The sequence below is a fragment of the Mauremys mutica genome, chromosome 8, assembly GCF_020497125.1.
Source record: "Mauremys mutica isolate MM-2020 ecotype Southern chromosome 8, ASM2049712v1, whole genome shotgun sequence".
Lineage (NCBI taxonomy): Eukaryota > Metazoa > Chordata > Testudines > Geoemydidae > Mauremys > Mauremys mutica.
The window spans coordinates 96060071-96076320 of record NC_059079.1 but is presented as its reverse complement, the minus strand read 5'-3'; the positions used below and the strand labels follow the sequence as shown (position 1 = coordinate 96076320).

The 16250-nt window shown below is 46.1% G+C and overlaps 1 protein-coding gene across 1 annotated transcript in view; it reads right to left on the bottom strand.

The window, feature by feature from the left end:
- SEPTIN8 (septin 8) overlaps positions 1–15708 on the bottom strand; it is a 61229-nt gene extending 45521 nt beyond the window's left edge. The window contains exon 1 of the mRNA XM_045026515.1: positions 15390–15708. Within this exon, the coding sequence (XP_044882450.1) occupies positions 15390–15419 (30 nt within the window). The 5' untranslated portion in view covers positions 15420–15708. The remainder of the gene's footprint in view (positions 1–15389) is intronic.
- Between the last annotated feature and the right edge of the window lie 542 nt (positions 15709–16250).

Sequence of the window (16250 nt, the reverse complement as noted above, 5' to 3'; positions counted from 1 at the left end):
AGCATATCGTTAAGTGTTTTGTTCAATCAGGGCCTGGTATTTCAAAGCAAAGGCAAAAGTTCAATGGATCAATAAGAGCATTTAAACGTGGGGTTTGTATTCATTATTTGTATTATGATTGCAGTCTGCTGCATTTGAGCTTCTCTCTTTTGCCTCAGCACAGAGTTGGCTGGGTTATTATGTGGCTAGCAGAGAGGAAAGCATGTCTTTGTATCTGCTGTTCTCTGCTCTTTATGTTTTCAGGGTGCGCCTGTGCTGAAGGTTCAGTGACATTCTCCCACCAGGGGAGGTGCTAGCATACAACTGGGCCCCCAGGGTTTTATAAATTGTGCTGTCTAGCCCTGAACAGATCTAGTTGACATGGTGGTAAAATATGGCAAGGCACATCATCAGGTTAATTCTGGGAGCCCTCCTTAACAGAGCTACTCACATAAGCAGTATCCCCAGCCACAAACGTTTGAAAATCAGGAGTCAGGCCCTACAAATCTGGACATTGGCTAAAATAGTGAGGTTCTGAAAATAATAAATTTTGGTTTCCTTCCTTGGATTTGTCTTCTGACTTTTGAACCTGAAGGGGGTCAAATTTTCAAGCTTTTTTCTGCAACCATGAAGGTTAGAAGCTTACTTTTCATTCATATAAAAACAGAGATTCTCACCTAAATCATCTGGCTCCAGAAGCTGGCGATTTATGAACTACCACCAAATATCATGGGACATGATAAAAATCATCAGAGCTGCAGAAAGGCTCTACCAGGTTTCCTAACAGGGACTTTTCTTTCTTTCTTCTTTCTTTGTTTTGGTCCAAACAGGCCAGAAACCATGTTCTTAAACAGCTGGCCCACAACAATGAAAGAGCTGCTCAACACTAGGTATCCCTCTCAAGTGCACCTCATTTGACAGGATGTCCCGCATTTCACTCCCAAATTGCCTATGGCGCACACAAATTGAGTGCCTCCCCCACTTTCATTGTGGAAAATTATTGACATCAGAAATGAAGGATCATGACACAGAAGCCAAGGAGAGAGCCAGTTACACTAAAGGAAAGGATCTGGCTGAATTTTAAGTTTCCTGGATTAATAATTTATTGGTGCCGCTCCTTTTTGGCCTCTCTCATAAATGGCCTTGGCAAGGCGAGAGGTATGAAACCGGCATACACCATCCACTCCTGGATATCCTCCACAGGACAGGGGACGAGAGGATGTAAACCCTTCCCCCTTCTGCTTACCCAACTATGTCCCTCTGCCCTCACAAGGCCCCCAGACAGTGACAAGAGCCCTCCACAGGGTCCAGACAAGAGAGACAAGGGAATGCTGCCATGGAGGTATTGATCCCCACTCCCTTCCACAGAGTGGGGCTCAGAACCGCACATGGAGACACTCAGGGAGGGCAGGGGGTGATCTGGCCCTATACTAACAGCTAGCTCCTCTAGGCAGCTCTGTGAGACCTCTTCCTTACCAGTTCAGTGTTGCTGTTACCCTGGTGATATTACTATCCTGCATCTAAGTTCTCAGCATTGTACAGCATATTTGCATTTCCTTCTCCACTGAGGCCCACAAGCACGCTCCAAAATAAGCACCGCAGATTTCACATTTGAGTTTTGACATCACAGCCATGGCATTTCTTCGTACAAAGGAGACTATCTTGGCTACACTGGTGTTTTACAGCGCTGCAACTTTCTCGCTCAGGGGTGTGAAAAAACACCCCCCTGAGCGCAGCAAGTTACAGCGCTGTAAAGCGCCAGTGTAAACAGTGCCCCAGCGCTGGGAGCGTGGCTCCCAGCACTGTAAGCTAATCCCCACAGGGAGGTGGAGTACCTGCAGCACTGGGAGAGCTCTCTCCCAGCGCTGGCGCCGCGACCACACTCGCACTTCAAAGCGCTGCCGCGGGAGCACTCCCGCGGCAGCGCTGTGCAGCTGCAAGTGTAGCCATACCCCCAAAGTTGCTTGATTCCCATTGCGTAGAACTCACTACAACAAAGTCTGCAACGAAGCTCCGGGCCTGCACTGCACTCTCCAGAATTAAAAATCACACACAGGAAAAACAATCCCTACCCAGCCCCACCCTTCCATTTTAACCCTTTTCTTAAGAATGTCAAGAATTTTCACAGAACACTCACGCCATTATTCAATGTCTCTCCCAGCTTCAAGATGCCCAGACTTGGCCCCAAATGTCATTAAAGAAACCAAACACAGAACAACAAAATCTGTGTTTAATTTTATTTAACACGGTGACTTAAAATTGCAGAGGCAAGAAAAGTTTGGCTCCTCCTCTGTTCATAAAGTGACACTAGCAAAAGATGAAAACAAACTGCACCCACCCTGAAAGTTTGTGGGCTGATTTTTAGAGTTTCCTAGCAACCCCAAAGCCCATAGAAGGAATTAGGAGCTGCAGGTATTCAATGTCTTTGCAAATCAGTCCATTGTTGTTTATTTTTCACACTGCCCTTCCTATACCATGGGTCCCTGATCCTGGGCTACTCTAGCCAGGCACCTCCCAGGAAATGAAGTGCTCTGTTTTCTGTTTAAATCCAGGGTCCTGGGTCTGATTTCTAGGGTCACCCAGCTATGTAAGTGTTGTTATCAGGCTCATTTAACAAACAGAACTCCATTTAAGGACTAATTTTGCACTTCTTACGCAAACAAAACTCCCAAATTGCTCCCCTTTGCCTAATGGTGGTGTGATTCCTCACGCCACCTTGTAACGATATTTAAATAGCAAACCAAAAGCTGAGCAATCTCAGAACCAATCTAGAAGCCTGGATTTCTATATGCCTGCACATCAGAGTGTTTTCCTCAGCTCTTGCAAGCAAACAGTTGTATTATATACCCACTCTTCTACCTTTTCCCACTGTGCTTAATCAGCCTTTCACCCCCAGAGCAGCTTTTCACAGAATTATGTGGATTGCTATTTGCTTTACACCAGCATCTGGGGGGAGAGGGGAGGATTTTTTTTTATAAGCAACATTCATTGTGCCAGGTAAAACTTCAGCTAGGTAATACGTTGCTGCCCATCTCCATTTATATACTGTACATCCATCTAAGAACAAATACTACCTACAAATACAGCACCAGTTCAGCTTTCTACAGATGAACTGACCAGCTCTGGTTTATATTCCCCTTTAAGCCTTTTAACTGATAAAAAACGTATGGAAATTTGCTTTCTAATCTCTTAGCCATTCAGTTTCAATGTCGGCAAGGTCTAATCACATTAAACAAACGAGGATTAGACATAAGTTTTGTCATTGCCACTGAACACCCAGAAGACTGTGCCACATATGAGCTTCGAAAAAAATGCCATATCTGGGCTGCCAGTCAGTGATGCTAGAGAGACAAGGTGGTGAGAACAGAAGTTGGTCCAATAAAAGATATTACCTCACCCACTGTGTCTCTCTCTAATATCCTGGGCTACACGGCTACAACACTGCATACAATATCTACCATGACGTATAAAGCTGCGCTCAGATGCCTCTCCCATCTTTTACTGGACCAACTATAAGTAGCAAGAATATCCAGTTTCAGGAACACAACATTTAAACATGCTAAGAAAACTCCCCCACAATATCCAGTTTAAGATTTAAAGACAAAACCATGTAGAGCAACACAATCTATAGGATACAGTCAGCTCAAGCTTCAGGTACGGGGGCAAAAATGAGTTTTGCAAAACCTCATCTGAATAGATATGTTCTCATGAAGGCTTCTTTTATTTTCTAAATAGTTATCAAAAAGGTGAGGGCTTTGGTTTTTAGTTTAAACTTTCCCATACAATGGGCACAATCCTAGTTCTGCTAAGTCAGTGGCTGAATTCTAATGGTCTTCAGTGGGGGCGCAAGTAGGCCCAGAGCCCCAGAACACCAACTCAGGAAAGTAAGAACCATGGAACATATTGTCTCCCCTCAGACGGCCTGACCCAAAGCTTACTGAAGTCAGTGGAAAGATGCCCATTGACACAAAAGATCTTGGCTCAGTCCCGAAGTACACCTGTAACTCCATTTATTAGAAACATCTGTGTGCACTGAAGAAAGAAGATACCTCCATGACAGATATTTGTGGATAATATATTTTATTGGACTAACTTCTGTTGGTGAGAGAGACACGCTTTTGAGCTCTGTGTAAGCTCGAAAGCGTGTCTCTCTCACCAACAGAATTTGGTCCAATCAAATATATTACCTCACCCACCATCTCTCTCTAATAGCCTGCAACCAACACAGCTACATCACACTGCATACAATATCTATCATGTCATACAGAGCTGTGCTCAGAATGTTAAAAGCAAAACTAAAAAAACCCACAGTTTTCCTGTTTTATCTGGTATTTGGACCCATAAGCTATATATTCAGGCTCTGAATGAGCAAGCCAGGCGCTCCACATAGGAAGTCTTTTGCAAATACAAACTTTGCCTTTGAGAATGAAGAACATCAGTGGAAACAGAAGGAAACTATGGAACCAAAAATGAAAGACATTTCCTTGAAAGGATGAGAAAGTTCAGCACTTCAGCTGCATAAGAATTCCATTCCTCCACGAATAACCTCTTACTGAGAAGGCAAAAGTTAGAACAGATACTTCTTCCTCAGTTCCTTATTTGAAAAAATATCCAAGCCAAGCCAACTAGTAAATTACCCTCAGTTTTTGTCTTTTAGATAGTATTTACACAGCTCCTTAGTTAATTAACCCTCACAACCCTATGCAAGGGGATAAGCATTATTTCTGCCCTTCCCCTCAAGTTAGACACAGTAAGTGACTTTCCCAAGGTCACACAACATAGCAGTGGCAGTGCTGGCTTGCAGTCCCCTGGTCTAACCACATTTCCCTCCCAACCATCCTCTCTCCTTACTTTGAGCAATGGGTCTGCAAGTGAATGAGGCACACTGCCAAGTTCCACCCAGAGCAACATGAATGACTGTTGGACAAACCGAAAGCAGAAGTTTGCCCCACAACCTCAAAGAGATATTAGTGGGCAATTCTACACCACATAATGGTTTGGTAAATGTTAATGGCATTTTTTAGGAAGTGTCATCGAAAGAGGAGACGGGATTCATACTATGTAATTATCCAGCTGCTCTACTCTGTATGCTGGATATTTGCCACTAAGATTATTTGTTTTAGTTACTATTTAAAATAAACATGGCTAATTCCTGCATATGTTTCCAGAATTCCTTGCCTATTTATAATGAATTCCATCATTCAATACTTTTTTTTTAGGCAAGGCAGAAAGGGATTTTGGTGGGGGGTTACTCTTAAGAGAGTCAATGAATTCTGGTCATCACTGGGTTTAGTTTCCAGTTCTCACAACACAACAATCCAACACACAGTATTTCCAAGAAATTTCCATTTCCAGCCAATGGACAATTCTCTGTATGGGAGTGAGTTTCATTTTCTATCGATTTTCATAAAGAAAGACAATGAAAGGTACAAAAAGGTAAATGATTTACAGTTTGTATGTGTTTCGAAATACCTCGTTTTTCATGCGTTATCCCAATAAAATTATGCAATGACAGCTTATCAAAGCTGCGAAACCAGACAATACAAAGTCAGAAAATACTACACAAACGTAACACATTAGGGTGGCATTAACAGTGATAAAATAGGAGAAGACATACATGAATAGGCAGAAGAAGGAAGGAGATGGCTGTGGTGGCGGAATGAGGAGAGAAAAAGCGGAGGGGTTATATGGAATGGAAGTCTGGAACTGTTTTAGCCATGTCAACGTTTTGTACTCAAACATATCTAGAAATTGGGCCCAAATTTCTCTGAATTCATATAATTGTTCTCTATGGTGATAAGCTATTCTTTCTTTGGCTGCTAACTCAGGCAGTCCAAATACCACTACTGTATGCTGTGTTTTGGTGCTTAATGGCAAATATCAGGAAGACGACAAGTAACCTAACCTTTAAGGCAAGGCTGTACATATACACCATAACCACTAGGCTCCAAGAGCTACATCAAATCATCAGGCTAATAAGCTGACTACTACATATCCTATTAACTGAGGCCTTTAGAAAGCTGCAAAATATTGTTAACCTGGAGAGTCAATACAATTCAAAAAGCATCTAATTGCACAACTGAAACAGAAGAAGAGAAATTCAACATAGTCCTTTCAGCTGTGATACTGCAGAATAAACCCTTATGCTACAACGCCTACGGAAGATGGAGAAAGCAGAAGTAGTTCTCTCAGGGCCCATTCTTGCAGTCCTTATTCAGGCAAAACTCCCACTGAACCCATACGGTATGCCGGGGTGGGCAAACTATGGTCCGGGGCCGCATCCAGCCCTCCAGACGTTTTAATCTGGCCCTCGAGCTCCCACTGGGGAGCCGGGTCCAGGGCTTGCCCCGCTCCATACAGCTCCCGGAAGCAACAGCATGTCCCTCCTCCAGCTCCTATGCACAGGGGCAGGCAGGGGGCTGCCCCCGCCCCAAGCACCACCCTCGCAGCTCCCATTGGCAGGGAACCACAGCCAATGGGAGCTGTAAGGGTGGCACCTGTGGACGAGGCAGCGTGCAGAGCTGCGGGGCTGAGCCTCCATGTAGGAGCCGGAGAGGGGGACACGCCGCTGCTTCTGGAAGCTGATCCAGGTAAGCGCCCCCCTGAGCCTGAACCCCTGGCCCCCTCCCATGCCCCAACCCCCTACCCCAGCTCTTATCCCCCTCCCGCCCTCTGAACCCCTCGGTCCCAGCCCAGAGCACCCTCCGGCACCCCCACCCCCTCATCCCCAGCCCCATCCCAGAGCCTGCACCCCCAGCTGGAGCCCTTACCCTCCTGTACCCCAACCCCCAATTTCATGAGCATTCATGGCCCGCCATATAATTTCCATACCCAGATGTGGCCCTCAGGCCAAAAGGTTTGCCCACCCCGCTGTATGCTAACTGAAGTGAGCTGGGAGAAAGGGTGGGATTAGAGTCCAACAATTTCCCGCCCTCATTCACCAGGGCCTTTGGTTGGAATAGACGTAATTTAACAACCTTCTAAAAGGGCCCTTTTTCTAGGGACTGATTTGATCTCTCTCTTTTATTGCTATTGAACGGTTCAGTTTGAGTACAAACTTCCAAGGCAGCATACGAGTTCCTTGCATACCCTGGGGCAAATGAAATTCAGTTGCGGGGGGAAATGTCACACTGAATCCACAGTTTCAAGTTTCCTGGGTCAGATAATGCAGTGGTAATGGAGCAGGGGCTTATTGCGACAGTCATTTAGTAATCGTTCCGTCAGAACTCAGGACAGGATGGGAACAGGCCCACGTACCTAGGAGCACCTTCTGTACAAACTCTCTCATCTTTCCCTGTGTCTCCAACCGCTCCCAAGTAAGTTAGTGCAGAGCCGGATGGGTGGGAGAGAGCAGGGAGGGGTGTTATGTTTCTGGTTCTAAGGCACGACAGTTCATGGGAACTTCTACTGTGGCTGTTTGACATATCTGAAATTTCATGTGTGTGAGACACACACTTTTTGGCTACAATAAGGAATTTCAACTTCTAAACAAAGTCACCCATCCAAGTACTGACAAATCTGCCCGCCCCCGGATCTTATTTAGCTTGGGAGTTTAAGAGAGTTCATAGCACAACAGGGAATATATTTGGCAGAAACCTGACATATCCCATTGTTGGGACAGGCCTGTACCCAGATTTTTTTCAGAAAATAATGTTTCCCTATAACCTCATTTCAAATAACATTTGCCGCCCCTTCCCCTTCACTCCACCCCAAAAATGTCTGTCATGTTTCAGCTATTTATGCCAGCTAGCAAGCTTCTGAAAGGGAGACTTCAAGGCCTAGACCGAAGACTTGAGCGATTCTGTTCTCCTGAACCTTTCTCCTCAAGTTCCTCAGCTCTCAAGCTGTTCTACAAGTTAGCATGGGGCGCTCCTGCTATCCAACATCCCATTGTTGCAGGGTCCCTTTGCCTCAGACTTTATTGGTTTTATTTAAGATGGGCCCAGCTCAAGTTCTAGATGCACGTATGCATTTTATCAGTCAAAAATCAATACAAATGTCTTTGACCAATGTCCAAATTAAAAGCCCCCAAATCTCACCACCAGCCTCCCAAATCAACACTCTCTCACTCCCCCCTCACACACTTGATAAAGTTGGAAGTGATATGGTGCAGATATCCCAGCCCTGAACGAACAGGGCACTATTCTCCCTGTTTCATGAAACTCGACTCCTTCAATTTATTGCACAATCAGAAGGAATCAATCTGGTTTTTCACATACTGTGCCCCATTTCCTCCTCTCCCACTCCAAGCAAAGAGGCACACGGGAAAGGGATAGGGAGATAATCAGGAAGAAATATCGCAAGAGCCCCAGAACAGGCATGATGGAGAAAGTTCCACAGACACTAATGACCTGATCCTGAGAGGTGGTAGGCAGCCATAGTTCCCACTGGGGTACATCAAACCTTGAGATGAAGGAAACAGGAACAGCAGGTACACTGGGAAGAAAAGACCGAGGGCCAGTTTTCCTGATTGTAGCTGGAAATAACATTGGCATAATCTTCCCAAAGATAGTGTAGTTCCCAAAATGTTACCACTCCCCACAATGCTGGAGATTCGCTGACATCTCTCAGCCACAAACCAAAAAAGAGGCCCTGTCATCTCACTGCATCCCAGAAAGAGAGAGTTGTTCTTCAGGTTGCATGTGTTATTGCTTCTCTAGAGGGCATGCTGGGGTCAGGTGGTTCTAGGATTCTCTAGTTTGTGTGTTCTTACTCCCACTGCCTCAGAGCTCGCAGTGATCCCACATTTAAAAAGCAACTCCAAACTCCCACTTGGAGTAACGTATCTATATTACAGGAGGAAGAGACGCATTGGATTTGCACTGCCAGAAACAGCAATGCCTTTGGAAAAGCTGATACTTTTCCAGCAGACATTTGTTCCGCACATAGAGTTAAAACACCCTTCTCTGTAGCCTGACAGATTGTGGGTCAGAGAAGGATGAGCTTGTGCAGGTCACTTGGGGACAGATTGTGGCTCAGAAATGCAGCCAGCAGTGCCAACCTCACTAGGAGGAGAACAGTGAGGGAGATCATTTCCCATCCACCCTCCTCAGGCAAGTACACACCCCAGCTAGAAGATCTAGCCAGCGCATGGAAGGGAATACGCTGCACACTCCGATTCAGAGTAGCAAATCTGCAGCTGCACTTGCCTCCTGATCTGTTACCAATTTTAAAACTCACTTCTTTTTTAAGTTCCTGTTTGAATAATCTCACTCTTCCAAACTGAGCACAAGGTCAAAGGTAAACACTCAAGTTGGACAATAAGAACAGACTAGTCAGTTTCTCTCTAGGGCTCCCAAATCCTAGCAAAATGCTGCAGTGGGCTGGGTTATAAAATCTGCAGGAGAATGTTTGTATCCAAATAAAAATTATTTTCACTGGAATTGTTTAAATCGTGGGAATATTTCTGAAATGTTATTTTCAAAAATATCCAACCTAAGTTTGGGGCCTGCATTGCCCCAACAGTGGCCTTTTCATTGGCAATTGTTCAGTCCTAAACTGGATACATGCGGCTTTCTCCCTTCTATGCTCAGCCTGTTCCTCATGCCCAAATCATTCTGTGAGGCCACACAAGACAGTGTTTGACAGCAGAATCCTTTTCATGGAGAGGAACTGTGATATCTCAAACACCAGACTGTGAAGTGACTACATGCAATAGGCAGGAGGATACCAGCTGTTAAGGAGAAAACTCCTGTTTAAACAAAACCAGCAGTGAAGGCAATGTAGAAAGTCTTGCAAGACTCATCCAATACTGGTGAAACCTTAGAGATATTTTAAAAGGTTTCTCCTGGTGGTTCCTCGTGGTCATTAGCTACACAAATGAACAGGTGACAACAATACAACAGCACTCATAGTTCTTCCAACAGGCAACAATCGTTGGACTCTCTTAAATGTCTGCCAAAATCAAACAGGCACATGAGGTTAGCAGCAAAAATTCCACCATCCCTTCTGCATATACAACCAGGGCCGCCCAGAGGATTCAGGGGGCCTGGGGTCTTTGGCAGCGGGGGCTCCCGCCACCGAATTGCCACCGAAGACCCGGCACTTTGGCGGCGGGTCCCGGGGTGGAAGGACCCCCCGCCGTGGGTCTTTGGTGCACTTCAGCGGCGGTTCCCGGAGCAGAAGGACCCACCGCCGCTGAATTGCCGCTGAAGACCCGGAGCAGAAGAAGCTCCGGGGCCCGGACCCCGCGAGAGTTTTCCAGGACCCCCGGAGCCAGTGAAGGACCCCGCTCCAAGGGCCCCGAAAAACTCTCGTGGGGGCCCCTACAGGGCCCGGGGCAAATTGCCCCACTTGCCCCCCCTCCGGGCGGCTCTGTATACAACTCACGTATACCTATGTGCAAATCACCAGTTATTATTCCAACTGGTCTCCAGCGTACATAAATCTCCAATCTGTGCAGTCACAGTATTTGCACATATAGATTAGGGATGACATTTTCAAAATCCAGGGCCTAGGGGACTGACAAGACAACACCTGCCCGAACAGTCACTGTTAAGGCTGAATATCAGGCCTGACACATTGGCTCTAACTCATACCAATGCACCATTCTGAGGGCACATGACTGCCTGAGTTAAGGTCAAAGTGACTTACTGCATTTGCACCTATCAATTAATGTATTAGTGGGTTAATCGGACTCTTAACTATGTTACTTGTTGAAATGAAATTAGCCAGACTCTTTGGACTATTTTTAATTGTGGGTCTCCAAATTTTGTCCCATTTTAAGCTCCATTTACTCTACCTCTTTTCTTCAGTGCCTGCTCTCCCACTTCTTTCCCTCCCACGTGTTTTAACTCTCTCCAGACCCATTGCATTTCCCTGACACTGTTATCCTCCTCCTGCTTTGCTTCTCACATTTCCTGCACATGGTGATTGGCTGTTGCACAGCAGATATACCAACATGCTTTTACTACTGTACGCTGGCACAGCACTGGCAATCAATCACATGTGTCACCTCTTAAGCACAGGATGGCTTGGGGGACTGATAATGAAATTAATATTTTTCATGTATAGGATGTTGGTTCAAGTGCATCCCAGCTCAGTAACATCTGATGGATATTTAGTAATTTATATGAAATGAACTGCTGGGCTCAGTCCAATTCCCAGGGGAGAGATATCTGCATCACAAACCAGCTGGGTGGTTTTTATTTGTTAACCGTGTCAATAGACACGCCAGGGTAGTAATGGGCACAGAGACTGAACCATCCTCCCCTATGTATGACTTCCAAGTCAGAGCTGGAGCACATTGATGGAAAACTAGTGCTGCCAATGCCTGTGCTGTAACTGTTGTGTGGATCAACAGAGGACTACAGTCTCCAGGACTGTGAAGCCAACATCTCTTACAAGCACTATATTTACAAGAACAAAAGCACTCTTGAGCCCTGATGGTGTGATTCTGCAGCCTAGAATGAAGGCAGTCTTAAATGCAGCTTTCTGTGGGTGAATTTTCTTTTCACTTGTTTTTGTTGATTATTTCTAATAGTACTACTTCACAGGAACTTCATTGTGTTGGAGGGGGCTGTTAAGACACGGTGGAGAACTATATTGGAGAAGTATGCAATTGGGGAGTTTTTAAATATAGATTCTTAATTTGAAGAGTCGTAACACAGTAAGGTGTCAGTGTCAACTAACTGATGGCACCATTACACTATACAATCCCTAAGACTATTTAATCAGATTGCTTTTTCAGGACTCTGGACTTAGAGCGTCACAGTCATTCTGAAAGAAATTAGCCTCATTGCTCCTTAGCAATAAGGAACTATTATCATCTGAACTTTACAGTTGAGGAAGAGTGCCATAGAGAGGTTAGGTGTCTTGACCAAGGTGACAACATCTGTAGCAGAGCTGGGAGTAGGACTCAGCTCTCACAACACAACACTTTAACCACACAATCACTCTTCTTCCAAAGGTGTTGTCTCATGTACCAGAGCATCTAGGCAGGTCCACTGTCAACATGGGGAGGAAGGGGTCGGAGCTCTTCCAATACACCTCAACCCCAATATAACGCGACCCGATATAACACGGTAAAGCAGCGCTCCAGCAGATCAAAGCAAGTTCGATATAACGCGGTTTCACCTAAGATGTTTTGTAACATGTAAGATGTTTTGGCTCCTGAGGACAGCGTTATATCGGGGTAGAGGTGTATAAATTAGAAACCACATGAGATTTTTAGTTCTCCCCTCCCTGTTTCTTTCAAGTATACAATGCTCTCTCCTGCTACTTGGGCAATACTGAGACCACCTGATGTAGCATCCCTGGCCTTTAGATAGGGCCAGATTTTCAAAAGAGCTCAGTTACCATTCAGGCACCTAAAGGAAGTGAACCAATTTTCAATGGCAGCTGCTGGGCACTGATCTCTTCTGAAAATCCAGCCACTTCATGTAGGTGCCTAAATGGGAGCGGAGCTCTTTTGAAAGTCTGGCTCTACCTAAAGGTCAGCTATTTATTATTAAAGAAAGGCTCAGCCCACAAGGTGCAGGTATGAACCCTGTTTTCTCACAAGTTCAGTGAGTGCTGCATCTGTTGTTCCAGCTTAATCCTATCTGTAATTATTATTGATTCGTTTTAAACCAGGTCAGTGTTAATGTCACACATACACAGCAAGCTAATGTTCTAGAAATTCTTACATAAATATCAAACAGGAAAAAATTACATCCCCATTCCACATAAATGATTCTGTTTCCATTCTCCACTTCTACCCCATCCCTCCAAAAAAAAAATAAAAAATCTTGAAACTTCTAATTTTAAAAAACAAAGCTGTACTTGCATTATGTGAACTTTAAACAATTTACAGTTTTTCAATTACATGGAAAGGGAATTTCTCTCCCTGTGGCCCAAGTATCACTTTTAAAAATTCACTCTCCAGCTGAGAAATTTTATGCCAGGTTGCCGAGCAATGAAGCAGAGCTGAAGACTCTTGGTAGAAAGGATTATACATACAAAACAGTAGAAGGAACTTATCTGTGTTAGCACAACGGACATGTCTATAATTCAAGCGACCATCGCTTACAGCCCCATTTATTTAGCAACATTAAAATGCAAACCGGTGCGTTTAGGGGACTATGCCATGTAATGTGGTGAAGACATTTTCCGTTCTCAAAAGGTAGAAAGATACATCATCAGTCTGCTTATTTAGGGTACCCTTCCCAACACAATTTTAAGCCTTTGACAAAAAACAGCTTTAAGCCAACAGATTTCTGTCAGATCAACTTCTGGTAGCAATTATCCAGCATGTATTGCCGCCCTTCTATTCCTCACCTAAGTCATGTTTCAGATTTATTATACAATATTCTTTGTACATTGACTCAAGAACAAAGATAAAACATAAGTACTCTTTAAAAAAGCACCTTCAAGCACAAGGCTAATTTTTCTTTGTGCCAATCACTCTTTATGGTAAAATATAGTGTTAGCTATGGAGAGCAAGCCTTTGGCAGTGTTTCACGACATCTACATACAATTGGTATCCAAACAATTCTTCTTATTGTAAACAAGACCTTAACTCACTTTATTTATTTTTCTCATCCCTATATAAATACATACCTATGAACACATGAATATTCAACTTCCTTTGCGAGCATATTTGGCATCACAATGATATTCACAAACTATAAACATCTTTATGAATCAATCATTTAAGCATCAAACCACACATTGAAACTATACAATAGGCTGGATGGAAATTTTCTTCTGAAATTTATAGTGTATCCTTAAATCCATTGCAGAGTGACCATTTGTTTGCTGCAAGCATATTTCTGCATCTATGAAATGAAGCTTCAATACCAACATCTGCCATTTGGCTCTGAGCCTACACCCACACTTTATATTGTGATTTTATGTATGTAACATCCCACCTGTTCGCTACATGTCTGTAATCTATTCTTTCAAAACAAGCATATCAAAACATTTCAGTGGTATTTGTAGAAATGTTGCAATGTTTCTCTAAAACTTCCAACCTAACATTAAGACACACACTAAATCATAGCTGATATTGTTTATAAAAGTGCAGGCCAAACTGTAAATTAATTTGATCATCCAGAAGCACCCACAAGATTGGTTATAGAAATATCCTTTGCTTCTTTCTTGTTTAGATGCCAACATTTACACAATTAAGGATTTGCAAGGGCCAAACACATCTGCCAACTAAACAAACGTTTGCTATATTCTAGATAAGATAATGGCATGCACAGGAGTTCAACAATCAGCTTTTTTCTTTTATTCTGAAGAAAACAATTATTTGTTGTAGAAAACACTGAGTAGGATTTATAGCTGTACAAAACAGCAACATCTCATGGGGCTGGAGAAACAGAGATTTAACTTTTTTTTAATAGGGATAAATGAAAAGTGACCCAGAGAAAGAATGAATCAGCACCACAATATACAACCCAAGTTAAAGGCCAGATTTTGTCTTCCTTAGGTTGATTTAAATGGAACTGCCCAAGAAGCAGTGTGGTGCTTAATGTGAATTACAGAATATAGTACTTACAAATATTTTGCCCCAGGACAAGTTCAAAGAGGGCATGATTCTGCCACCCTTAAACATGCCAAACTGTACTTTACACCATGAGCAAAATAACAAAGGATATTTATCTTCCCTGAAATTGTATTAGAGTGACTCCCCCCAGAGCAGGATTGGGCCCAGAATGATCTGACTGCCTTTCTAGCCTGCTGGGGTCTGGCTCTTCATTACTGGATGGAGACTCTCCACCTACATTCAGCAGGACTGTCCCTTTGTTGTGTCAGAACTTGCGAAATGTAACAGAAGAACCTTTCGGGTTTGTAGAGTTAAACATTGCAACACGTCTGCAAACACCCAGCTCTGCCCAGACCCAGGATCACCTCCCCGCCCCGGATCACCTCTTTCAGCTCAGCACTCGCCACTCCCAGCGAAAGCCCAACGGGGGATCAGTTCCCGATCCCCGCGTACTAGCAACGCCAGGCGCCCCGCTGTCACCGCCCTGCTCCCCTTGTCCCTCCTGCAGCCGGAGCCCCAGAGCATCCTGCTGCAGCAGAGCCCAGACGGGGAGGGCGCGGGTCCGGGCTTTCCCCCCAAACTGGGGCTCAGAGCCTGGGCTCGCTGGCAGAACCGCCGCCGGGCACGGGGGAGAGGGACCGTCCCTGCGCGCTGGGCTGGGCTGGGCGCCCCGGGGCTGCCGGGACCCCCGGCGCAAGCTCGCTGCCGCGGAGGCTGCGCCCTGCTCCGGGCTGCGCCCCCCTCGGAGCCAGAGGCGGGCAGCGGCTGCCGGTGCGGCCCCAGCGCGGCTTCCCCCAAACTCCCCGTGCGCCCTGGCACAAAGCGGCGAGTGACACATCATCTCCCGCCCCGCCTGCAGCCGGGCTGGGGGCGAGCTGCCCGCAGCCCCAGCGCCGCGCCCAGCCCCGCCGGGCAGCGCCGGGCGCGGCTTCGCACTCACGCAGAAGCGCTCCAGGTCCGTGGCAGCCATGGCTGGAGCGGGGGGTCCTGCGGCGGGTCTCTGGCCGGGAAACTGCCTTGCCGGAGCCCCGCTCTTCTCCCCGGATCGATGCGGCTGAATGAATCCAATATGGCCACTTCCTGGAAACTCCCCTTTGCGGGCTGGAGAGGCCAAGCGGAGCCGCCCTCAGCCCCCCCAGCCTGGGGGGGAGCCAGCCAGGGAGCGGGGCTCAGGGCCGCCGCAAAGACACCCTCCCCCGCGCCCCTTCAGCCCGAGCGCCGCTGCAAAAGGGGCCGGGGGGGCACCCGGGCTGTGGTCGCCGCGGCTGTGCCGCGCCGTGGGTGGGAGGGGGATGCTGGGAGTTGTAGTCCCGCGCCCTTGCGGACCCTGTGCCGGAGACGGGTTAATTTTAGTACTGGGCGCAGCCAGTGGCATCAGTACACGGGCTTGGAGGGCCCGGAGCCGCCGAGAACCCCAGCGAGCCTGAGTCGAACGGGGAGCCCTGCCCGCCTCCCTCCTCGCTGGAATGTGCGGGCTGCACCAGAGGGTTGGCCAGGAGAGAACGTGCTCCTGCCACGGGCCGCTGGAGGCGCGAAGGAGGCCCCGGCCATTTAGCTGTAATAGTGAAGCAAGCAGGTGAGGAACCAGGCCTGCCAGGAGGCGAAGGAGTCCAGTCACATCACAGAGAGGGGAAGTGCTCTGGAGTAAGGCTTTCCGCTGGGTTCTCCCACTGCATCTTGTCTTGCCAGCTTGTAAATTGTTTGGCGCATGGAGAGTGGCGACTTGCGCAGGGCTAAAACTTAACAAATAATGCCTTGTAATTATATTATTAGCAGGACTGGTACTATAACACCGACAGAC